At 36.7% G+C, this 26461-nt stretch overlaps 1 protein-coding gene across 1 annotated transcript in view; it reads left to right on the forward strand.

Annotated features, from left to right (window-relative positions):
• Positions 1–26461, forward strand: part of CEP112 (centrosomal protein 112) — a 358230-nt gene that overhangs the window by 3089 nt on the left and 328680 nt on the right. The window contains 3 exon segments of the mRNA XM_037492830.2: positions 3668–3781; positions 6268–6458; positions 8167–8339. Of these exon segments, the coding sequence (XP_037348727.1) occupies positions 3676–3781; positions 6268–6458; positions 8167–8339 (470 nt within the window). The 5' untranslated portion in view covers positions 3668–3675.

Genomic DNA, 26461 nt, shown 5'->3' on the forward strand with positions numbered 1-26461 from the left:
CTGGGTACTATTAAGAATTGTGCTCCTGACTTGCAGGAACGTCTCATAGAGGGTGGAAGACTTGTGAAGAAATACACAGATGTGTGCAAAATAACGGCAAGATAGATGCTGTTATGCAGGTGTGAGTGGTGCACACTGAGATTGGAGCAATGAGTCAGGGATAAGTGGGTTGAACGTTACTCAAAAGTGACGTTTAAGCAGCAATTACCTGCTTCAAACCTAGGGAACAGCCTTCGAGAAGGATGGAGAATCATAAAGACTGAGTGTATTTGAAGGTTGGCAAAGAATTTCCTGGAGGTGACATGGACATTGTTGGGTGGGGTTGGTCAGTCAGCGTGTGTACATGGAGGTGAAAGACGTGCTCAAAACTTGAAGGCACTGTTGGGCCAACTTTGGATTTGGATGGCTTCCTGTAGCATAGGTAGTCGAGAGAGGAACTTAGGTAGGGAGGGATGCGCTTTGCTTTATTCTTAGGAAGCTCCTCTCCTACCAGAGCAGAGGAGTCAAGTGGGGAAACTAACAGTGGGGACCAGACTTGTTGCGGCGTGTAAGTAAGTAGAGGGAAGCGCTGGCTGAGGTAATGGCAGCAAGAATAGAGATCAGACAAGGTTTGAGGTAGTTCCAAGTATTCGCTGATATACTGATTTGGGGGTGACGCAGAGAATGGGAGCAGTGGAGAGAAGGCATGGGGATGGAAAGTTTCAGAGGCAATAGTAGGTATTGGCAATAGAGGGGAGAGTTATTGCTTCTTACTCAAGTGCAAAGGAGGTGAGGATGTCTTCTCTAGGAGGGGCTTGAAAGGTGGAGGGAATAGCATTTTGGGGTGTTATCGCCTGACATTTTTTCCATTAAGTGAGAGGTAAGATTTTTAAAATTGAGGGGCGGCTGGGACAATTTAAGGGGCTTTCTGATATCTGAAAAAAAGGTTGTTTTTTTTTTTTTTTTTTAAATATCTGGCAAAAGTTTAAAAACTGCCTTGTGGAGTAGAATATAGCAGAGTCCCAGGGATTCCGGTTAAGAGTAGAAGCCATCTGACGGCAAGGCAGCACTGTTTTCTCCAGCAAACCCTTAGTTAGGGAATGAAGGAGGATGTCAAGAGATCTCAGTCTTGCTGGGAATAAAGAGAAGATACAGGGGAATAGTGCGAAGTTCAAGAAGATACAGGCTGTGAACAGATAGGAATTTTTGGGAGATGACATGGATGAGACTGGGGTCATGTGATGTAGTCATAAGAAGGTTGCCTCCTAAGAGGGGAATCTGGGGGTTCAGCCTGGGAAAGCAGTAGTTAAGAAGTGGTACTGTGCCTCCAGTAACTGTTTCCTTCCTGAGCAAGGTTGTGTGGGGAGCAAGTTTTCAGAGAGTTCACGCTGCATACCTAAGAGGAGAAACCTTGGTTCACCTCTGAGGACTGGGAGGAAAATCAGATTGGCCGGAGAAAGCTAGGGTTGACTCACATGGAAAAAGTAGAACTTTCTCTGAAGAGGCTGTTGGTAAAAGATACAGGATGCTGGGGGAAATCTCAGCAGTTGGTTTAGCAGAGGGAGGGCAGGCAGCCCACGGAGTAAGACAGCTAATGGGCAGAGGAGTTCCCTCCCCACCCCCAATACATAATTTGTAAATTGAATGAAGTACAAATTGGAAGCCATTTATCATGCAGAGGTAATCTCCATTCCTGCCAAGATGTTTCACTACTTCCAGGAACTTGGGGAGTGTGGATATCGTTTTTTTTTAGCTTAAGGAATTTTGTCAGAATAAAGAGGGATTTGCTCTCTTTCTCCAGCGAAAAAAGTGTTTCTCTCTCTAATTAGGAAGAAATATAAGGGCTAACATTTAAAATCTTCTAAGGGGAATTAAAAATTTAAATTTACAAGGAGTTATATTCACCCTTTTGTATATGGTTCTATAAATTTTTACACATGCATAGTTTCTTAAAATCTTCTAGACAGACAACTTGCAGATAATTACAGAAGCCCAAATAATTTCCTTGTGTCACCCCTTTGTATTGAAATCCTCCCTCCACTGCCAGCCCTTGTGAATCACTGATCTTTCCTCTGTGCCCATAGTTTTGCCTTTTCTTGTGTTCACACAAATGGAATCATACAGCCTTTTTGGGATGGCTTCTTTCACTCAGTGTAACCCTTTTGAAGGTTATGCATGTTATTGTGTGTAATGGGGTTCATCCCTTTCTGTTGCTAAGCCCTGTTTCATTGTATGGATACACCATAGTTTATTTCCTTGGGTGAGCGCCATTGGGTGGTTTCTAGTGTTTGGTGGTTACAGGGAAAAAAGCAGCTGCTTAAAAACATTACGTTCAATTTTTTGTATAAATATGGGTTTCATTTAACTTGCATAAATACTAGTAGTAGGATTGTGGGTCATAAACTACTAAACTGTTTTCCAGAGCGGCTGTACCTGGTTTTGCATTCCTACCAATTCTGCCTGAGAGTTCCCGATCTGGGTTCTCACCAGCACTTGGTATTGTTTGCAATATTTCTTTGAACTGTCCTAAGAGGTGTGTCATGCTACCCATTGTGGTTTTAGTGTGCATTTCCTTAGTGACTTGTGATGTTGCACATCTTTTTATATGCTCTCTTGTCATCTGTGTATCTTTGATAGAGGGACTGTCATTTTATTGATTATTTTTTATCGGGTTCATTGAGCTTTGATTCACAAATATTTTCTCCCAGTCTGGGGCTTCTCTTTTCAGTCCTTTACTGTGTCCTGTGCTGAGCAAGTTTTTCATTTTGGTGAGGTCTGACATATCAGTTTTTATCTTATGGGTTGTGCTTTTAGTTTGTTTTTAAGAATTCTTTGCCAAAGTCATGAAGATTTTCTCTTAAGAGTTTTATAGTTTCACATTTTATGCTTAGAGCTTTGATTTTGATTTTGAGTGAATTTTTGTATATACTGTGAGGTTTGGGTTGATATCTGTTATGTCTGGACGACAGCATAATTTGTTGTAAAATTTTTCTTTTCTCTGTGAATCAGCTGTCCAGGTTTGCATCAGTCAATTTCTAGACTCTCTGATCTGTCTTAATGGTCTGTGTAGCTTATCCAGTCACCAATCCCCTATTGTCTTGACTACTATAGATTTATAGTATATCTTAAAATTGAAAAATGTGAATCCTCTAACTTTATTCTTTTTTTTTTTTTTTCAGGGTTACTTTTGTATTTAGGTTTTTTTTTTTTTTTAACCTTAGAATTAGTTTGTATATCTATACAAAGAATACTTACTGGGATTTTTATTGGAAATTCATTCAATCTATAGATCTGTTTGGGGAAAATTGATATTTAATGCTACCAGGTTTTCATTGATCTCTTTCATCAGAATTTTGCAATTTTCAGCATACAGATTTTTTTTTAAAGATTTATTTTTTATTTATACAATAGCTGGAGTACAGGCCAGAGGCGCGGGAGGGTGAGAGGATTCACCAGAGACAGAGCGGGGAGCAGAGCAGGCAGACAGACCAAAAGCACTGCTGAGGGGAACAGCAGGCGTGACAGGAGAGGTCTCCCGCGCCATGTGGGAATCTCCCTGGCCGGCTGGGAATTGAACCCGTGCTGCAGAAGCTGCGGACAGCTTCACAGCACTGTGCTCAACCTGCTGCACCACCAAGGAGGCCCTCAGCATACAGATTCTTAATATTCTCATTTAAATCTTTTGCAGACTGAATTATGGAACCGGGAAGTGAGGAAGAAAAATGGGAGAAGCTGGATGCAGAATTTGATCACTTTGTGGTAGATATGAAGCCCTTTGTTTTAAAATTATCCCATAGGTCAGGTAAGATTAAGTTTGAAAATTAAATTCTTGAGATTCTTTTTTTCTTTATGTTATTTAGTCAAAGCAATAAAATGTCAAAATGGAAAGAAAGTTGAATTCCTTTTCTAACAATGTTAATCTTAGGTTGATGTAGGAATGTTTCCTTTGACCGGTTCAAAGTTAAATAGAAATTTAGTGATAATGTCCTGCCAAGGGTGGAAAAATATTACTGTGATGCCACTTCTCATATGTCATGAGCTCAAAGCACACAGACCTCTAGAATTAGCTACAGCCATTTCTTTCTGCATCTTTCCTCCCTCCCTGGAAATATTTCCTCTTTCAGGAACCTGCTGTCCACTTGTCCTCTGACCCTTTTTGCTTGTCAGAGCAGAAAAGAATCTCATGGTCTTATATGTCACATATAGAATAAAATCAAGTGTGAGTTAGTGTTTGCTGCTATCTTGTCTCCAACCCCTGTTCTGTTATCTCTAATTGTGGAATGAGAATCTTTGTCTGAAGTCATAGAATTTTCAAATTTAATTTAAGGTATCAGAGAGCACCTGGAGAGTTTAGAGGGCCAGGAAGATTCTCAGAAGTTATACTAGGCTGACTAGAAAGGAAAAAATGGAATTTGTAGCTCTTGAGTGAGGGTTTTGAGTGGGGCCAAGAGACTGTGGCTGTTACCTGGCCAACTTCACTATTTCTTGAGGTGTCTGAGTGAACTCTGGTTTTAAAATGAGAATGTTGGATACTTATTCTAGGGCACTGTGTTGGGAGAAGGGAGTGTAGTAGATGAGTTAGGCCTTCTCGGGTCACGCATTTTCAAAGCCTGCAGCCTTTCCTAGTAGTGGGTGGCTTTGTGTGGTCTCCCCTTCTACCCTCTCTCTTGCCCTGTTGAACTGTGACCTTTCTTCCTCCGCTGTTCTTCATAATGAATACTTTATGTCACATGGCTCATGCACAAGTATTTGAATTAGAGTTTAATGATATTTCCACACCGTGTTCTCTTCTGCTATTCACTACCTTTTTTCCGTAGACCTGCTGATAAGGAAACTTTTGTATTAAAATCTCCCATTATAAATGTCTTTCGAATCAAACTATCTTCGTTTTTCATTTTCTTTTGCAAATGCGTTTTAGGTATATAGAATTGGATTAGCTACATAGAATCTTTGGTCCAGTACACATTGTCAGTATTAGTTCATGCCTGACCCTCTTTTATTTAGTTATTTCATAGTGAACACTTAGAAACTCACATCTCAATAAAATACTTTTATCTTCTTATAGCTAATTTTATCTTTGGTAATTGTTTCCCCCCCTCGTTGTAGGTAGAGGATTGAATTATTTTTGTTCACCAAGTTCTTGTACTAAATTTTGGTCATTGGAATATAATATACATTTGAATTTTTTTGCAGGCCATATAAAAAATAAAGAGTTTGAAAAACTGTTTGCTTAAATAAGTTAATTTCATTTAATTTTTGCACAAAGTATGCCCAGTATTCTGTGAAGTTTGCTTTGTGATTATATAATTTTTGAAGCTAAAATGCAAAGGTTCTTTAGTGACTAGTGCTCATACCTGCAGTGGTAAATCCAGTTTGAGCAAAATGGAAAAATCAGCCCCAGAGATTTTTGTAGGAAAGCAATGAATGAATATGACCATTAGAAACTGAGACTAAAACAGACTTATGACTTGTGTTGGATATATAATCTTCAAATTGAGTTAGAATGACAAAGTCATTGTCAAAATAATTTTCATGGGACCTGAAAACAATTCTGTCATTGCAAGATAATAAAGTCAATGTGTCATTATATATAGATTAAAATGTGCAGTATATTTTATATTTTTAAAGGGATCATGATTTTTATCAAATTAGATCTAAATAGCCCTCAATTGTTTTTAGAGAGGTAAAAGCAAATCTAAGTAAATAAACTACAGATCCCTGAAGATTATCAACTTTTATAAATAAAACATTTGAAGTTTAATTTTAGATTATGCTTAACATGCTTAAATAAATAAGAGATTTTATTTTTAATTCTGTTGGCTTGTATAATTAGAACTATAGTAAGGGTTTTCAACACAACTAAAATTATTTTAGAGCTGTTTTGCAGCAAAATTTTATCTCAGAAATTTGATAGTAATACAGTGATTTTATTTTCATGAAAATATTTCTTTGCATTTACCTTGCTTGCTGGCTTATAACCTCTTATACCACAGGTTAGCAAACTGTAACCCCAGGACCAAGTCCAGCCTGCTGCCTTTTTATAAAGTTTTATTAAAAAACAGCCCATTAGTTTACAAGTGGCGTGTGGCTACTTTCACAGTCAGCTGCAGCGCTGCCTGTGTAGCTGGGCTCGAGATCATAGGTCTGCGCAGCCTAACGTATTTACTATCTGCCTTTTTTAAGAAAAAGTTTAGCAGGCCCTCTTTAAGACAAAAGCAGATACTATTATAGGTCTTTAATCTTTTATTTTCTGTAAAATAGTCCCTAATCAGCCTTATGTATTTCTAGAACGACAGCGGTGTGCACTCTGGATTAGAAAACTGTGTGAGCCTTCAGGAACAGGTGCAGGCGTCATGGGCAGGAAGAATCGGAACCTGTATGCAAAACTGTTACTGCACATGCTTAAGCGAGGAGTGCTCGAAGGCCCTTTCATACACCGTCCTGAGCCAGGGACGCTGAAAGCTTTGCCTTCGTACATGGTAAGTGTCGCTGGCCAAAGGTACATTCAGGTATTCATTTCATTTCTTTAAAATGCCACTTTATCATCACTTTCAGAAATGGTCATGTTTTAAAGTTACAGTGCTAGATAATGTGTCTGTTTCTCCCCGACTCAGTTTTTTCCACCATGGGTAGAAATCAGGTATTGCACTACAGGGGCAGGGTGGGGGGGCGGGGGGATGGGGTCTGTACTTACTGATTTAGCTATCTCACAGAATTCTTTAATATTTCTAAAAAACTGAAAGTGAGTTTTTAAATACTAAACCTTTTATTTGCCTCTGATTTCTACTGGTTTATGAAAATGTTTTGTGGATTTCAGTAAATTCTAGTTAAATTCTCTCATCTATATTATTTAAAAATTCATGAGAGGTTGGGTTAAGTGATTTCTAAGTTCCTTTCTACTATAATAAAGTGACAGTTGTAGTTGTAGTTTAGAAATACTTGCCTGTATTTCATTATCAAAATCAACTTTGTTACCAAAGTTGTACAGCTATGGTTGGTTGATGAATTGTCACTGTCTTGTGCTTTGTAACCATGAAATATACCTTGGTTTCTGTGGTGTTTGAATACTTCAGAAATCTGACTGGAGTACTAGGTATTGTTGGTAGTCACTGTTAGGATATATATGTAATTAAAAAATAAAATGGATTGCAAAACTCCCGTGTAATGTGTTTTAAGGTTTATCTGTATTTTATGAGTTAAAGCAAAATTTAGTCAAGAGACATGCTCTACACTACAGGAAAATTTCTGTTAACCTTGGCAGAATGCCGTAGACTTTAATGCTGTTATCAATTGTATGTTCAGATAGAGACATTTTGTCAAAATTCAGATAGTAGTCCTTGGTATAGCAGTTACTTGCCTTGGTATCTGATTAGACACTGGAATAGCTTATCATTTGAAAAGAAGTAGGCTGTACCTGAGAGAACAGCTCCTTGAGGGTATTCTGTTTAGAATGGGGAGAATTGTTGCAGAAGTGTCTAGTCAGCACAGTTTTCTTCTGGAATATGTCATGAAGCCAGGCTCACCTGAAGAGAAATAAATGGGCTAAGGCCATTCTTCTTAATGACTAAATATAGCACATCTTCTGAAACATGTTGAAATCTGAGTTTATTGTGTTGTATTTTCTCATTGATACTCAATTACATAGAAGGAAGGACCTTCTTTTATAAATAATGATGAGGAGGAGGAGGAGAAAGGGGAAGGTGAGAAGGCCTGGAGACCTGGCTTGGATTTTCCAGCAAACTAAATCCCAGATCTTCAGCTCCCTTGTTTCCACCTTATCAAGGGATTTTTCAATCTTTAAAACACTAATTTGTGGGTGTGCATTTACACAGAGTAGTTCATGATCATAGAAAGAAGTAGAAGAGGACGTTATTAAAAAAGTACAGTTACCTTTTCATGAAACTAATTCTCTTTTTGTAATAAAGGTAATTATTATCATATCTTCTGTTGTGCAGTTTTATCATTTATCACATTTCTTATATAGCAGAAAACAGCTAAAGTGTAGATATGTTATCCATTATGGATTTTCACATTTCATAATTCATTGTGCATTGAATGATACATTTTTATGTAATTGAATTTGGTTATTTGAAAGGTTATCAAACTTGAAACTTGATGGAAATCTTAAATAATTATTTCATTTTAGTACATTTTGAAAGAATAATTTTTCTAATTTTTAAAAATCAGTCCATCTATTTTGATGAACCAAATCCAGCACGAGCCAAAGGTTCAAGTCCAGAAGGAATACCAGACTGGGTAATGGGTGAGCTGGGGACAAGTGAACACAAATTAAATGAATCATGGAAGCTCTCCTCTGGAGGAGATTACTCTTTGATACAGTCGCCAACTGACATCCACAGGTAAGCTATGAAATGGGATTTCAGATGTGGTTCATTCCACAGCCTGTCTTCAGGCTAAAGCCTGGTTCATTCCACTTTTCCTTTTTTATGGTTAGTTGTTGGTTTGAGGGCTGTTGATAGGTGAAATAATAGTTTTGTCTTCCTTTTACTCTCTATTTAAGATTATTACGTTTTTAACCACTTTTTGAATGTCTATTTACATATATATACTGTATAAATATGTCGTGTGTGTGTGTGTGTGTGTGTGTGTGTGTGTATAAATTGGTATGTAGCATACCATAGCCTGGAAATCAGTGATTGAAAATCTTTAACACAATTCTGTTTTCCTTTATGACAAATACGAATAGAACATTATCAGTAACGTCAACGAAATATGATATCTCTGTATGCATCTTGAAGCTTTGCTTGAATTTCTCTTTTTCCTTTCACTGAACATTTGTTTTGATTTCATAAAATAATGAATGTGAACATAAAACCCATTAAATTGTGCTCTCTTTCTAGAGTATAATGCTTTAATAGGATTTTTTGTGCTATAAAAGTAAACTTCCAAGTTTTTGAAATATGCAAAGAGACCATTATTGTTATAATAAAAGTTTTGGCCCTATTAAAAGGGATAGATAAATGGACTTTATCAAATTTCGAGTTTCACTTTGGGCTTTGTCCCCTGGAATGTTAAAATACTGCATACTTCATACTTCACTCTTCACCATTCTCTGGATAATTTTAACGTTTGGAATTTAATTTGGCTCACAATGTAATCTCTCTTCTCCACTGTACTATTTTTTGGTTTATTCCTTAATCATATATAGAAATGTTATTTTTAACTTGAAATGCCTTTATAGTTGATATAGTCTGGTTATATGTTTTTCAGACTGTAGGCATTATGGTGAAAAAGAACAGATGAACACAAAACAAGAGGTCCACTCTATGAAAATTTCTGATTAAAAAGGAAAATTAAATTGAAATGGAATGGCACAAAAGGAAGTGCTGATATAATTAAGGGCACATTTAGAAGAATAAAAAGAAACGAATAGAGGAGTTCATAGGAGGTGGTGTTAAGTACTTACATTTACATCCAAAGGAGATTTTAAAAGTAGAAGTGGTGTAATTACAGAATTTTTGCTAGCCAGATAGCAAGTAAATGGAGACAAAGAGACATTGGGTCTGTTTACAAAGAAAAATACTTCTTGATTTGGCAGCAAAATCTGTTAGGTATTTGCCACAACATCTGTTGAATGTCCAGCTAAACATTGCATTCTTTCCTAGGGGTAGTAAATATGCAATTTACAGTATAAAGGTGAACTGAAATTATTTCCCATCTCTTGGAGCTTAGACCAGAGGTTAAAAATTGGTGGTTTCCCTGGACTGAAGATTCACCTGGATAGATTTGTTTTGTCTGACTTACACAGTGTCTTTAAAGATTTTTGAATGAGTGGTCAAAAGGAATCATTGGAGAATTTCATATAAAAAGCTAATTTCCTATCTTAATAAAAAATGGGAGACCTAACCATCTTGACAGAAGATACCTACAGTTTGGAGTCAAGTAATATTTGGTCCCTTCCTTAATGCAGTGTGCCTTCCTTATTTCCTGCTAATTTCTGACACTGAGTTTGAGGTCAGTTGCATCTATTATTGAACTTAAGCTTTATCCCCCCCCCCACCTTTAAGTAGGATTAAGGGGAAGTATTTATTTTTTACATTTTTATGTTCCATTAAAAGTGGAAAGAAGAAAGTAGATAAAGAAGGATCATATGATTCAAGAAGAGAAACACTTATTTGTTATCTGTTTAAACCTTACAGACATTTAATTTTAATGGTTGTCCTATATGGGTGAATGGGGAAGAGAGCTAAGTACATGGATGATTTCAGTACAGTGGTCTGGTCAGTTGTGGAAGTTTTTGTGAAGATTGAGATGTGTATGAGAGTAAGGTTCAGGATGTGAAATAGACTGGAGATCTCCAGGGAGCCCAGGTGGATGGGCTTTTCCGCCCTTGGAACAGGAATAAAGTTTAAGAAAATATGGTGAGAATATGTTTTAAATATTACTCAGTGACTTCTGGAAAATGGAACCATATTAAAAAAGAAAACAAATAACCCAATTCAAAAAATGGGCAGAAGGGCCTCTCCGGTGGTACAGCGGGTTTGAGCACCATGCTGTGAAGCTGCCCGCAGCCTCTGCAGCGCGGGTTCGATTCCCGGCCAGCCAGGGAGAAACCCACATGGCATGGCAGACTTCTCCTGCCTCACCCACTGCTCTCCTCAGCAGTGTCTTCAGTCCATCTGCTTGTTCTGTTCCCTGCTCTGTCTCTGGTGAATTCTCTCACCCTCCCATACCTCTGGTCTGTACCCCAGTTCTTGTATAAATAAATAAATCTTTAAAAAAATGGGCAGAAGAAATAAATACACACTTCTCAAAGAAGATATGCAGATATCCGTTGGGTCCATGAAAAATGCTCATCATCAGGGAAATGCAAATCAAAACCACAGAGAGATACCATCTCACACCTGTGAGAATCGTCCATATCAAAAAGACCAGAAACAAGTGCTGGCGAGGATGTGGAGAAAAATCCTACTCTTGGTGGCAATGTAGACTGGTCCAGCTCCTATAGAAAACAGTATGGAGTTTTCTCAAAAATTAGAAGATGGATCTGACATATGACTCAGCAATTCCACTCCTGGTATCTACCTGGAGAATACAATACACTAATTTGAAGGAAAACATGCAGTCCCATGTTCATTGACGCACTATTTGCAATAGCTAAGCTATGGAAACAACTGTTGTCCAACAACAAATGGGTGGATCAAGAAGCTGTGGTATATATACACAATGGAATACTACTCAGCTATTAAAAAAGATAAATTCTTTTTTAAAATTTTTTTATTTTATGTAATTCTTACATCATTTTTCATTTCTGCACAATGTGTGCATTTTCATTTTGGTTATATTCCCCATACGATTGCACTCCCCCCCTTATTTTGACCCTAGTCAAATTAATACTTTGTATTAATTAGTCTTTTTCCTGGTCCGTTATTTAGGTTTTCTAAATCCGTCCTATGAGTGAGACCATCCGGTATTTTTCTTTTTCTTTCTGACTTATTTCGCTGAGCATGATCCCTTCTAGATTCATCCATGTTGCTGCAAACTGCATGTGTTTATCTAAAAAACGATAAGTTCTTGCCATTTGCGGCATCATGGATGGAGCTGAAGGGGATTGTGCTAAGTGAAGTAAGCCAGAAAGAAAGAGACAAATACTAGATGGTGTCACTTATATGTTGAATATAGAGAAACAAAACACAGTATCAGATAAAGCCAAACTAAGGAACAAACCCTTGAAATCTGACCATAGACCTGAGGCTACCAGAGAGGGAAGAGGAAGGGGGAGGGCAAGAGCAAGGTGGGGAGGGAGCATAGTCTCGGACTATGATGGAGAATTTTGGGTGTCTTAGTGGAGGGTGTGGTGTGGTAATGACACCTTAGCTGGGGATCCTACACTTTTAATACACAACCATGCAAACCAATGTTACTGCAATGAAAAAAAAAAGAGTAAAATTTAAGATTAGGCAATGTAGCCCTAAAATTATTTCCAACCTATAAAATACATTGCTATGTAAAAAGTCATTAAAACCTGACTGTAGTTGAGAAGTAATCATTTATGGCAATTAATTGATAGGAAGAGACAAACATAAAAATTTAGCAAAGGTGTAGAACAGTCTATAAAATATCTTCACAGTTTTAACAATTTCTTTGTTGCTTACCTATAACAAAATGGATTTTAATACAAATTACTGAAGTGTGAGGCATTAGTCATTAGTTACATAGTAAGTAATTAATGGGAAGAGCAGACAGTCCTCCTCATCCTTCAGATCTCACAACTTCACAGGAGCTGGACCAGACACCCTAGGTCTATTTATCATGTGTGTGGAGGTCCCTGTCTGTCCTCTGTGCTGGCTCATACAGTTTATCAGCAGTGACTGTTTTTCTTTATACTGTATTTCCAGTGCCTTGCCCTGGACAAGAACCTGTGAGGAAACCCCTAAGTATATGTGTTCAGTGAGAGCATGCGTGACTGAACCATTGATTACAAGGCACTACCATGTATTTCATCTGACCAAGCCCTTTGAGACAGATATATGTGACAGAGAGCCTAGCCTTACGAGGGTTAAACAAAAATTAGAACATTTGAGGAATACATTTTTGGGTAAGTTTGAGAAGTTCAGTGAAGTGTGGAGATACGCTGTGAGATGCCCTTCACACCTGAGGTGTCTGAATACGGTGAAGGTGCTGGAGAAGACCTTCTCAGCACCTGCCCCTTCAGTTTCAGAATATCACTAAGGCTAAGGACTACAAAAACAAAATTTTGCAGGGTATCTTTTGTTTCTCAGTTTGATTTAACATTTTAATTTGATTTAAAATTTTAAGGTGCGTGCATGCTAATTAATGGATGTTTGTAATTTTACATACGCACAGACATTTAGAAAATAAAGCTAACCTTCACTTTAGCCAAAGGCCTTAAAATGTATTTTAAGGCCAAATATATAAAGTGTGCTATCAGGTCAGAAGTGGTGGTGAAGCGTCTTCCTTTCCCTGAAGTCGCTCCTTGGCTCTGAGGAGTCGTGCTGTGCTAATGAAAAAGTTCGAACCTGCTAGTGTTGACCTAATACATCGAATCAGTTCTGCAAGAAATTGTTTTAAAAAGTTTAAGAGGCTTATAATATTTGACACATGTATGTTTTTATAGTGAATAATTTATTGTTACTTAGAACTGAAGTTTAATGCTGCCTCATAAATTTTACAACCACTTCAACTTGTCCTTTGAAAAACCTCTTTAATCTTAAAAGATTTTTCCCCTTAGTGTTTCTTTTTTGATCACTTTATAAAATCCTGCTTTACTTAGACCTTTTTGTATGTGAAGTATTTCTAATGGCATTTTAGATTATGCTGTTTGTGTTCTAGCCTTTTTATATTATTAAAGATGCAGAGTCCTTTTGAAGCCTCTTTGTTAGGACGCCCTATTCAGTGGAGATGGCACCTTTCCTTTACCTTTATTCTCCCATAGGATATGGTATGTGGCCCCTTCAAAACATCTTAGAAGTATTGTGAGGTTATATTCTATCAGGCTTATTATCATGCTTCCTCTTTCCACCAGATACACCTCATATACTAGTAAACTTAGCGTTTCACTTGCGACTGCTCGGCTGTTCCATCCTGGTTTTATTCTTTGCTTTCCTCTTTCATAGTTCCTGGTCTAAGAACTATGAAAACTATGTTTTTGCCATGTTTTCTTTTTGAAAAACCACCCTTCAGGGTGGTTTTATTAGAGATCTTTGCTATTTTATTAGAGATCACATATTGTATTTTTATGTCAAATATCTACTAATTTTCTTAATGACATATTTTAATTGTATTTGACTTTGAGAGTGGCTTGACAAAATGTTACTAATGAGACCATAGACTTAGATCTCATCCCTGGATAGTTTGGTTAATTTCGTTTAATTCTACACCTATGAGTAATATCCATTTGTGTTACTTCCTGGTCATCCTTCAGGTACATCCCTTTGATATCTGGTGATGACTTTGAATGTCTTTGTGGTACACATTCAGGAGGCCTCCTCTTTTTCCTCCTTCTCTTGGTCTTTACAGCTTTGTGTAATCCTTCCTTGAGCGTGGGCAGGACCTGTGACTTGCTGCTGACTTATAGAATATGGCAACCATGATGGTATGTCACTCTCATGATTACATTACAATATTTAAGACTGTCTTGTTAGTAGACTCACTCTGGACTCTTGCTGTCTTTTCCTTGATGACTTGATAAAGCAAGTTGCTCTGAGTCCTACAGCCATAAAGAACTGAATGCTGCAGACAGCCATATGGAAACAAAAGAAGATCCGTCCCCATTTGAGCCACCAAATGAGAATCCAGCTCTGGTCAAACCATGATGGCAACTTTCTGTGGCCCTAAGCAGAAGACCCAGCTCAGCTGTGCCTGCAGAAACTTTGAGAATATTTATGTGTGTGGTTTAATGTTAAGTTTGTCATAATTTGTTATGTAGCAGTAGTTATGTAGCAGTTATGTTATGTAGCAGTAATAATTCTCATTTTAATAAGTTAGGCATTCTTTATACAATACATACTTGTAAGAACCTCACTGTAGAAATATATAGAGTGCAAGTTCTCTTTATCCTACATTCCTTATGAGAGCTATCATCAACACTTTGGTATAGATCATGCTACAATAAACCCATGCCTACACATATGTAATTAAGTTACAAATTGACTTTTGTTTGTACTTTCCTGAAAGTTTTGTCACTTAACTGTGTCTTAGATGTGTGTCTTATAGTATGTGCTGTCTTTTTACTTATAGATAATAATCTAAATAGTAATTTAACTAAATAGTAATTTACTCTCTCCTTGCTGCTTTCAGTTCCTTACTGCTATAAGGAAGGGTCTACTTGACACACCCTAGTGTTGTACCGTTATGCATTCACATGTGTTTCAGGCTGTTGTTGATTCCCAGAGAAGGAAGTTGTTTCGGTCGCTAGACACATTAACAAGACTTAATGGATGAACTCTTGATGGAATTAATTATAAGTTCATCTTGTGAGGTGGTGACTAAAATCTATATGGGCTAGTATGATATATAAAAGTCAAAAGAAGTACTTAAAACATTTTAAGCTTCCTTGATGTGTGTGTATTTTCAAAAGGATAGGTACAAATGTGTACATGTACATGGAATATTTCTGAGTGCCACATGTAAAAACTCTTGCCTTTAGGGAGTGGGACTCGTCTGGAATGAAAAGTTAAAAGCATTTTTTATATGTGTCTGTTATTTTTAATAATCACTTTTTTTTGGTAGATATTTTCAAGTTGTCCTCCAAACTACCAACCATCTTGTTAAAATGTAAGGGCATACACATTGTTGATATCATTGATGCACATTAATAAACTTAACTGTGTGTAACACATAGACAGATTTGAATAAGATTCAATAAGATTAGTGTTCCATCTTGGAAGAAGGGACTTGCTAAGTTAATGAACTAACGATTCCCTCAAAGCTGCTCCTAAAATACTACTAACACTCATCCCAAGTGTGTGCTGTGTTCACACTTACAATAAACCTATTTGCACAGACATTAATTTAGTGTTCTCGGAACCAAAATGATCAAGATACATAGATTTTAAGATAAGACCCTTTGAGGTGGATTCCACTTGTATTTCTGATTTGTTCAAACAAGTGATGTGAGGCAAGTCACACCATTTATGGGGCACCTGCTTTATGTTAGATGCCATCCTGGAGCGCTTTTATGAGTTACCTGATTTCATCCTTTCTGTAATTCTGAGGTTGATAGGATTGCTCTTTGCATTTATAGGCGAGGTAACAGCTGCAGTAAAGTCAGTAACATTTCCAGGGATGGGTCCAGTATTGGCATTCAGGTGTTGGCGCTTCCAGACCCCATGTTCTTTCTAATATTCATGAAGTCATGAGTACTTTATGCAGAAATAAGGAATTTTCACTTCTCTCCATTTCCCCTCATGTGAGTGCATTAGCAATCCTGTGCTTTTGTTATTGGCTCTTTCTAAGTTGAGCTGAAATGAGGCACGTGGCTTTTATTCAAATCTAACCTCTGACACTTGGCAACCATGTGTCTTCAGGCAAGTCTCTTAATTTTTCAGAACCCCAGTTCCAGCATTTGTTAAAGGGAGATGCAGAGCCTTTGACAGGGTCCCTGTGAAATGTTGGCAGTTGCCACCACCGTTGTTATTGTTGTGTTGTCATTTTAATAGTTCATAGAAGGGTGTGTTTGTAAAGATTGTTTGACCAGTCTTTTGCTTTACTTAATTATCTGATCTTTTCAAAAGGTCTTATCTTAAAATCTGTGTCTTGCTCATTTTGGTTCTGAGAACACTAAATTAATGTCTGTGCAAATAGGTTGATTGTAAGTGTGAACCTAGCACACACTTGGGATGAGTGTTAGTAGTATTTTAGGAGAGGCTTTGAGGGAATTGTTAGTTCATTAACTTAGCAAGTCCCTCCTTCCAGGATGGAACACTATGTGACTGGCCCATTGTTCTTCATTTTGCCACATCATGTGTTGGAAACTGCCTAAATAATATTTAGACTTCAGTTCATGCCATCTCTATGTATTCTTTTTGTGCACTATACAGTGACAGAGCACAAAGATAATTGCTTATATTCTTGTCTTACAATTCTGTAAAAAATGTTTTGACACTTCTTTCTAATAGCTTGTAATTGTATTTGTGACTTTTCAGTGAAGTATGATGCGGTCTGAGAGCTTATCAATAAAATGCTGTTAGGTTCTGGATTAGGAAAAAATGAAAAAAATGATTAATTCCTTTACTATTTTTATTTGACACTTTAAGATTTGTGAATTCAGAGAGGATGAAAAGGAGTAATGATGAATCAACCCCAACCTTTACATGCTGATTTTGCAGTGAAAAAACATGCTCATTTTAGAGGACTTTATTGATGAAAAAGAAGGCATTCATTTAGATTTCTTTAGATGCCATTTTATAAAAATCTACCTTCCAGATTATTTAAAAACTCTAGGAGTAGACATGGTAGTAAGTAATAAACAGAATTCTTATTTATTGTATATGCTACTTTTGCCATAGGTTAACTTTATTAAAGTTTTATCTCTTGATTTGTGCTGTATCCTCTAAATAATAAATGTGTTCACACCTATAAGAAAGGACTTGAAGACTGATTACTCTATTTCAAATGATTATAGAGGACTATAATTTTCGTTTCTTGCTTTAATAAGATCTTTCCATGGGTTATTTGATGCCAGATTTTAGTTTGGAATGAAGTATCTAATTATTGTCCCACCCTTATGGAAAATATGATTTGCTTTACAATGATCCTCTTTATGATGTGGTTTCCTAGGAATGCATTGTGGTAGGAAGTTGGGACTGTGTATGTCCTTTAAAAATGTCTCCAATACAGCTAGTATTTCACTTGCTTGTGCAATGTAGGAACATGCCCAGCAGATGGTGATCAAGTATAATGAAAATGTACTTGAGATTGTGTCTGCTAATGTGCATGAAAAAAATTTGTCATTTTAAATATATTGATTCAATTTTAATCTGTATACTCAGAAACCATAATAGAATCTTTTTACTTTTTCAAACTCCATTTTTTATATACAACAGCACCAGCACTACCCTAAAGAACCCCTACACCTAAAAAGTTGAATGAACTTGTGGGGGTGCCAGTCAATACCTTTGATTCCTAGGGAAATTATATCTCTTGGCATAAATAAATATGGTTAGGATTGCACATAGCAGAACATCCTTAAATATTCATAAAAAGTGCATTCATTTTATTTTAGATTAGCACCATTGCTTGGGCAAAGATATAGTCTACCACAGCTTAGTCCTATGGAACTTTTCTGCCATGATGGAAATGTTCCAGAACTGTGCCAGTCTTCACATGTGACAGTGGAACATTTGAAATGCGGCTAGTGTGACTGTAGAACTGAGTGTGAAGTTTAATTTAATTAATTTGAGCAGCCATTTTGATGATTGGCTGGTGGATTGGGGTTGGAGTATTAGACCTGGAACTTGTGTAAAACCGGACCTGCTGGATGGAAAGCTGCTCACCAGGTAGGGGGGTGAGATTGGCATAGGGCCTGTCCACAGGGCATGTGGATGTTGTGCATAGAAACTGCCTTCACCACAGGAGAGACTCCTGATGTGCTGACTTGCAGCTCCTGTGCGTGAGGTCTGTCATGGTGACGACCCAGGAGCCAATCAGTCTTCTGGTGGTTAGGCTCTCGGGTTTCAGGGGAGCTCTCCCTAACATGTCTTTTGAAAGAGAAAAAAATCACTTTAATAAAAATCTTATCATTTATTGGGATAGTATATGTAGTCTGGAATAAAATGATTTATTTGATAATTTGTTGGCACCTTTGACACTATTATGTGGACTTAACTTGAGCTCTAGACTGCTGTATAAATGAGGGATAAGAGCTGTTTTGTAGGATACTCATAAAACATAACATTTCACATACAACTTATAAAGCCACTTAGCTTCTCATTAATTTTCAACATTAATGAACTAATTAAATATCGTTCTTAGGTATTTACTAAGGCAAGGATACGTATTTCTTTTCTTTTTTTTAAAGATTTATTTATTTATACAAGACCTGGAGTACAGGCCAGAGGCGTGGGAGGGTGAGAGAATTCACCAGAGACGGAGCAGGGAGCAGAATAGGCAGAAGGACAGAAATACACTGCTGAGGGGAGCAGCAGGCGAGACAGGAGAGGTCTGCTGCACCACGTGGGAATCTCTCTGGCCGGCGGCCGGGAATTGAACCGGTGCTGCAGAGGCTGCGGACAGCTTCACAGCGCTGTGCTCAACCCGCTGCACCATCAGGGAGGCCCAGGACAAGTATTTCTTTTACGTTTTTTTTGTTTCAGTGAGTCACATTTTGATAAATTTAGTCACTTGTCAACTTTTTTTTTTTTTAATTGAGCAGGGATTTATAATAGTGTCTTTTTTTTTTTACAAACAGGTTTCTTTTGTGAGATCATGATGTTGAACAGTTTTGATCATCCTTTTAATAAACAAGAAAGGATGTCAGTATGTTCATAAGTATATTGCAAAACTTAGTTTTAAGGGAATTAAGATATTCCCTGAGTGTTGCACTGTTAAAACAGAGACATATTAATAAATGTTGATTTTAATGTGTGACTTTTAAAGATGCCTTTTATTTTGAATTTTTAAAAAGCAAATGTGTTTTTTTTTTAAATAGTCACTGTGAAAAAGAAGGAAGTCTTAAAATGTTTATGAATCTCTGGTCATTTTTTAGTTCTGTCAGGCATCTCATTTTTTAACTTAGTTTTGTTTTTCTTTTTGTTCCTAATTAAGTCCCTCTTGAGGGGCCTTCCCAGTGGTGTGGCAGTTGAGCGCCGCAGCCTCTGCAGCGCAGGTTTGATTCCCTGCTGGCCAGGGAGAACCCCACATGGTGCAGCAGACCTCTCCTGCCTCGCCCGCTGCTCCCCTCAGCAGTGTCTTCAGTCCGTCTGCCTGTTCTGTTCCCCGCTCTGGCTCTGGTGAATCCTCTCATCCTCCCGCACTTCTGACCTGTACCCCAGTTCTTGTATAAATAAATAAATAAAACTTAAAAAAAAAGAAGCATCTGGAAGATAAAAAAAACTATTAAATTAAAAAATAAATAAATAAAGTCCCTCTTGAAAAATTGAAATAAATGTGTTTTGGATCAGTGGAACTTATTTTCAGTGTTACTGGATACTTTGCTGCATTATTAACTGTTACTATTTATATTTCAATGATATTTAGCATACCTTAAGAAGACTATTTTGCAGATGGAATATAACTACTACCTGTTGCTCAGGTGAATATAAATACATGAAATTTAAAGTTCTCATTTTAGTTTTCTGATCATTTATAATCTATTAGTTGTATTGCTCTTAAAATGTTTTGTATCTATGACACATTAGCATACATATAAAAAGTGTATGACAATGCACAGATACAATTTAAAGAACAGTTAGAAAGTAAACCTCTCCATACTTCCATCCCAGCCAAGAAATGCATATTATAACACGAATTCTTTGTATGTCCCTCCCATATTTCCTCACCTTCTCTTCTCCAGAGAGGAAACACTGTCCTGTACTTTTTATTAGTCACTCCTTTTATTATTAACTATGTGTAAGTGGAATCATGCTATATGTATTATTTTGAAGCTTGCCTTTTTACTATTTCTCAGATTCATTCATGTGAAGTATAGCTGTAGTTTCCATTTGTGGTAAACTTATAACATCAGTGTAGAACATAAATACATGACGCCACACAAATCTTAAGTGTAAAGCTTGAAGTTTTTACAAAATGCATACATTTATATCACCACCTTCCACATCAAGATAGAAAATATTACCAGCTCTCCAGAATGCTCTCTCTGGCTCCGTCCCAGTCATTTGTTGCCACCCTCAAAAGGCAACCACTATTCTGCATCATAGCACCATAGATTAGTTTTAAGTATTTTGATTCATAGTTTATGTCCATTTCCCCCCACTTTTTGCTCAACATTGTGTCCTGAGATTGATCTCTGTTGCTGCATTTAGCAGTGGTCCATTGTTTTTGTTTTATTATTGTATGGCTATATTATATTTATATATCCATTCTATTGTTTGGTGTTTGGGTTTCCAGTTTGGCGCTATTACCAGCAATTCTTTGTACATTCCTGCACGTATCTTGTAGTGCATATATGTGCATTATTGATTCAGAAGTGTGATGATAGTAGCTACTCCCCAAGAGTTTTCCAAAGTGCTTGTAGCAGTTTACATTTCAACCAGTAGGATTTAAAAGTTTATGACTCACTTTTTACCAATATTTGATTCATCAGTTTCTTTTAATTTTAGGAATTCAAGTATGGTGGCTGTGTAGTTTTAATTTCATCTTCAGTATCACTATTAGTGATACTGAACACCTCTTTCTTGCTTGTGGCCATTTGTATATCCTCTCTTGTGAAGTTCCCGGTCACTTATTAATAAAAAATGTTTTATCAGTCTTTATTGATTTGTCACAACTCATTATATATTCTAGGTGCTAATTAGTTGTTGAATTATGTATTGTAAATCTCTGTTTTTACTGATGACCTCTGTTGTGCAGTATTATGTATAATATGGGTCTATTTGCCACATGTTTCAGATGTTTGTGTATTTTTCTTTTTTTTGTGCCTAAGATTTCTTGCTTCTCCTACCCCAAGGTCAAAGAGATAACTTGCTCTAGTATCTTACATCATCTTTCCTATTTTATTTTACTCATTTAAATATATGGTACATCTTGAATTGACTTTTATCTATGAAGTGAGGTAGGGGTCCTCTCCAAGTCATTAATACTTAATAATTTTTTAGCTACTTACATGTCTATATAAATTTTGGGTTACATTTTTACTCCTCCCGGTGTGCACACCCTTCACTCGCCCTCCACCAAACCTCCCACTGATGCCATTATTATAAACCAGGAAGCTTATTTATGTTGTTTCTGAACTCTAGCCTCTTATGTTACTCTGTTAATATGTATACTAATACCACACTGTCTTAATTACTATAGCTTTAAAAGAAATCTTGATTTTTAGTAGTGTAGTTTATACACTACAGCTTTATTTTCAAGATTATTTTGGCTTTTCTTGGCCCTTTGCATTTCCACATAACTCTTAGAATTAGCTTGCCAGTTTTTATACATAGACACACATACATACTTGTTGAGATTTCAATTGGGATGCATTGAGCCTATAGATGAGTGGGAGGAATTAATATTTTCATAGTATGAAGCTATATTCCAAGCCCAGATAAGCAGTGGTCTGCTTTATTTTTGTTTTTTTCTAGAAATGTCTTAGGATGGAATCATAAGCTCTACAATAATTTTTTAATTGTAGTAACATTGGTTTACAACACTGTAAGTGATTTAGGGGTATTGCTCCACATCTCTTCACATGTGTGTTACCACAGCACACCCCTCACCTGAACACCTGTAATCCTCCACGACAGTCCTTTGGCCCTTCCCTCCCTTTACTTTATCTCCCTCCACCCCTTCTGATAACTCAGTTCTGTCAGAATTCAAGGATTGATTTTGGTTTAGTTTTGTCTGTTCCTTGGTATTGTTTCTTTATATTCCACATAAAGTGAAATCATCTGGAGTTTGTCTTTCTCTTTCTGATATTTCACTTAGCATAGTCCCACCCAGTTCCATCCATGTTGGGTCAAATGAGAAAAGTTTATCTTGTTTTTAATAACTGAGTGACAGTCCATGCTGTGAACAGTGATAGTTTTACTTGTTTCCAATTTGGATTCCTTTTATAGCGTTCTCTTTCCTTGCTCCAGTCTGGTACTATTTTGAGCAGTGGTAGTCTAAATGGACATTCTCATCTTGTGCTTGCCCTTAGAAAACCATGCAGTTTTTCACCACTGAGTATGATGGTAGTCTTTATTATGTTAAGGTATGTCTATCTCCATTTTATTCATAATTTTTATCTTAAGTTGAGGCTGAATCTTGTCAGGTGCCTTCTATGCATCTATTGATATCATCGTATGTTTTTCTCTTTCCTTTGGCTGATGTAATAAAGTTCATTGACTTGTATATGTTGAACTGCACGTTTGGAACAAATCCCACATGGTCATGATGTATGATCCTTTTAATGTATTGTTGAATTCAGTTTGCTAGGATTTTGTTGAGGATTTTTGCATTTGTGTTCATCAAGGATATTGCTCTCTAGTTTTGTGTGTGTGAGTGTGTGTGAGTGTGTGTGTGTGTGTGTGTGTGTGTGTGAGAAAGAGAGCGAGAAAGAGAGGGGGAGAGAGAGAGAGAGAGAGAGAGAGAGAGAGAGAGAGAGAGAAATGCCCTTGTCTGCTTTTGGTATTAGAGTGATGTTAGCTTCATAAAATGTTTTTGGCAGCATTCTTCAGTTTTCTTGGAAGAGTTTGAGAAGGATAGGTATTAGTCCTTTGTGAAGGCTTCATAGAACTCACTAGTGAAGCCATCTGGTTCTGGGCTTTTGTTTTTTTGGGAGATTTTTGATTACTGTTTCAATTTCCTTTTTGTAATTGGTTGTTCAGGTTTTCTGTTTCCTATTGATTCAGTCTTGGAAGGTTGTATGCTTGTAAAAATTTATTTATTTCTTCAGGGGTATCTAATTTATTGGCATAAAGATGTTCACATGATCCTTTGTATTACTGAGACATCTATGATAATTTCTCTCTTTCATTTCTGACTTTATTTATTAGATTCTTCTCTTAGTGAATCTAGATATAGGTTTGTCTGATTTGCTTATTTATTCAAAGCTCTAGCTTTCGGTTTCATTGATCTTTTGTACTGTCTTAAAATTTCTGTTTCATTTATTTCTGCTCTAATTTTTATTATTTCCTTCTATTGGCTTTCAGTTTTGTTCTTCTCTTTCTTAAAACTATATAGTCTTGGGCCTCCCCAGTGGCACAGCGGTTGAGCGCTGGGTTGCGAGGCTGCCCGCGGCCTCTGCAGCGCCGGTTCGATCCCCGGCTGCTCCCCGGCCACTGGAGGAGGGTCCCGCATGGTGCGCAGACCTCTCCTGCCGCCCGCTGCTCCCCTCAGCAGTGTACTTCGGTCCTTCTGCCTGCTCTGTTCCCTGCTCTGGCTCTGGTGAATTCTCTCACCCTCCCGCGCTTCTGACTGTACCCAGTGCATGTATAAACAAAACAAACAAACAAATAAATAAAAAAAAAAACATGCCTCTATAATAAATAAATAAAAAAAATAAAAACTTTAAAAAAAAAAAAACTATATAGTCTTATCAACTGCTTCTTTCACTTATTGTTTTTGAAGTTTATGTTACATGTATCAGTAATTCATTCCTTTTTATTTCAAGTGACACATCATTGAAGAATGCATCATATTTTGTTTATCCATTTACTAAGTAATGGAAATTTAGATTTTTATCAGTTTTCACTGTTATGAATAATGCTGCTATGTACATTCATATGCAAATTTTTTGACATAGGTTTTTTTTATTTTATTTTTTAAAGATTTATTTATTTATTTTATACAAGAACTGGGGTATAGGCCAGATGCGTGGGAGGGTAAGAGGACTCACCAGAGACAGAGTGGGGAACAGAACAGGCAGACTGATGAAATACACTGCTGAGGGGAGCAGAGGGCGAGACTGGCGAGATCTGCCCTGCCTTGTGGGACCCTCGCTGGCTGGCCAGCCAGGATCGAACCGGCGCTGCAGAGGCTGCGGACAGCTTCACAGCGCGGTGCTCAACTGCCTGCGCCATCAGGGGAGGCCTGGTTTTTTTATTTCTTTTGGGTAGATTTCTAGAAGTAGGTAGTATAGTAAGTGTATTTAACTTTTTAGATAATTATCAAACCATTTCCCAAAAAGGTTGTACCATCTTACAGTTCCACTAACAATATATGTTTGTTTCTTCACATCTTCAACTGTTGGTATTATCAGTATGTTTGATTTTGACCGTTTTAATCATCATACAGTGCTATTGCATTTTTAATTTGCATTTCCCTGATGGCTAATCATAATGACCATCTCTTCATTTGCTTATTGGTGATTTCTTTGTATTCTTCAAATAAATGTTTATTCTAATAATTACCTGCTTCTCATGAGGTGAAAATAAAATGGTTGTGCAAGAATAGAATAATCACTATAGACATCCCACAAAGGAGAATAATGAGTGACACAAAGGATTCACTACTTCATAGGTAATTCTGAAATAGGCTAGATATTGGCTAGATAGCAGGCTTACGATCTGAAAATGTCTCTTGGGTCCTCTTAGGCTCTTGATTCTGCTTTCTAAGTTATCTTATTCATGCATGATACCATATGTTTGCAGTTGAGTGGTTATTGTTTGCACTCAATTAGTTTTCTCATCTTGCTTCTCTTCAGAAGAATTTTTGGGTAGATTAGCCCCTTTTCATTTTGTACATTCAATAGTGGCTAGAACATATCAGAGGATCAGCAAAGAAATAGAGCACTTGAACAACACAATAGATTAACTGGACCAAACACACATATACAGGATATTTCACCCAACAGCAATAGAATACACATTTTTCTCCAGGATAAATCACATGATAGGTCACAAAACAAGTCTTAATAACTTTTAAAAAAGACTGAAATCATACAGAGTGTCTTTTCCAGTAAAGCTGTAAGGAAACTAGCCATTGATAGAAGTAAAACTGTAAAAGTCACAGATCTGGAAAGTAGCACATTCTTAAGCAACGAGTGAGAGAAGAAATCAAAAGGGAAATAAAAAATATCTTGAGACAAAAGACAGTGAAAACACAACATACCAAAACTTATGGGAAATAGCAGAAGCAGTGTTAACTGCAAAATGAATAGCTCTAAAAGCTACATTAGAAAAGAAACTATGACATCAACAAGCTAAATTTACTCAAGGAATTAGAAGGACAAACTCCAAAGCTAGCAAAACAAAAATTAAAAATTGGTGCAAATATAAACAAAAAGGAGAATGGAAAAACAAGAGAAAATCAATTAAAAAGTCAACAAAATTGACAAGCAATTAATTGAATTTACTAGAAAAGAGAAAAGGACTCTACTGAAATAAGTAAAGGAGGGAACATTGCAATTGATTTTATATGAAGAAAAAAGGGCTATAGGAGAATACAATGAACAGTTGTAAGCCAGTAAATCAAATAACCTAGATGAAAAGAACAAATTCCTAGAAAAATACAGTGTGTCAAGACTGAATTATGAAGAAATAGAAATTTTGAGTATGCCTCTAGCCAATAAGGAGATTGAATCAGTATTCAACATTCTCCCAATAAATAAAAGCCTCAGACCAAATGCCTTGGGATTAATTCTACCAAACAGTTTAAGAATAATTACCACCAGTGGTCCTCAAACTCTTTCAAAAATTGAAGCTGAGTCAACATTTCTAAATGGTATGAAGCCAGCATTACCCTGATACCAAAGCCAGACAAAATACTGCAGGAAAAGAAAATTTCACACCAGTATTCCTTATAAATATTGACATGAAATTCCTAAAAGAAAACTGGCAAAGAGAATTCAATATTTTAAAAGATTATATACCTGGGCCCGGTAGGATATAGTCTTGGAATGCAAGGATGATCCAATATATGAAACTCAATCAGTGTAATATACCACATTAACAAAATAATGATCCCCAAAAAGGATCATGTCAACTGGTGCAGAAAAAGCATTTGATAAAATCTGTCAGCCTTTTATTATAGAAAATACTAAACTAGGAATAGAAGTAAACTACCTCAAAATAGTAAGGGCCATATATGAAAAGCCCACAGCTAACATTGTACATAATGGTGAAAAACAAACTTTTTTTTTCTCTATGATCAGGAACAAGATGATGTTGAAAACACTTTTGTGACTTCTATTCAACATAGTATTGAAAGTCCTACCCAGAACAACTAGACAAGAAAAGTAAATTAAAGGCATCCAAATTGGAAAGGAAGAAGTACAATACACTCGGTTCAGAGACTATATATCTATAGAAAACCCTAAATATTCTACTAAGATCTATTAGACCTAATAAATGAATTCAGCATATTCGCAGGATGCAAAACCAACATGCAAAAAGCACTTGTATTTTATAAA

This window comes from Talpa occidentalis, unplaced genomic scaffold, assembly GCF_014898055.3.
Source record: "Talpa occidentalis isolate TD23 unplaced genomic scaffold, MPIMG_talOcc4v2.1 talOcc4.7, whole genome shotgun sequence".
NCBI classification, from domain to species: domain Eukaryota; kingdom Metazoa; phylum Chordata; class Mammalia; order Eulipotyphla; family Talpidae; genus Talpa; species Talpa occidentalis.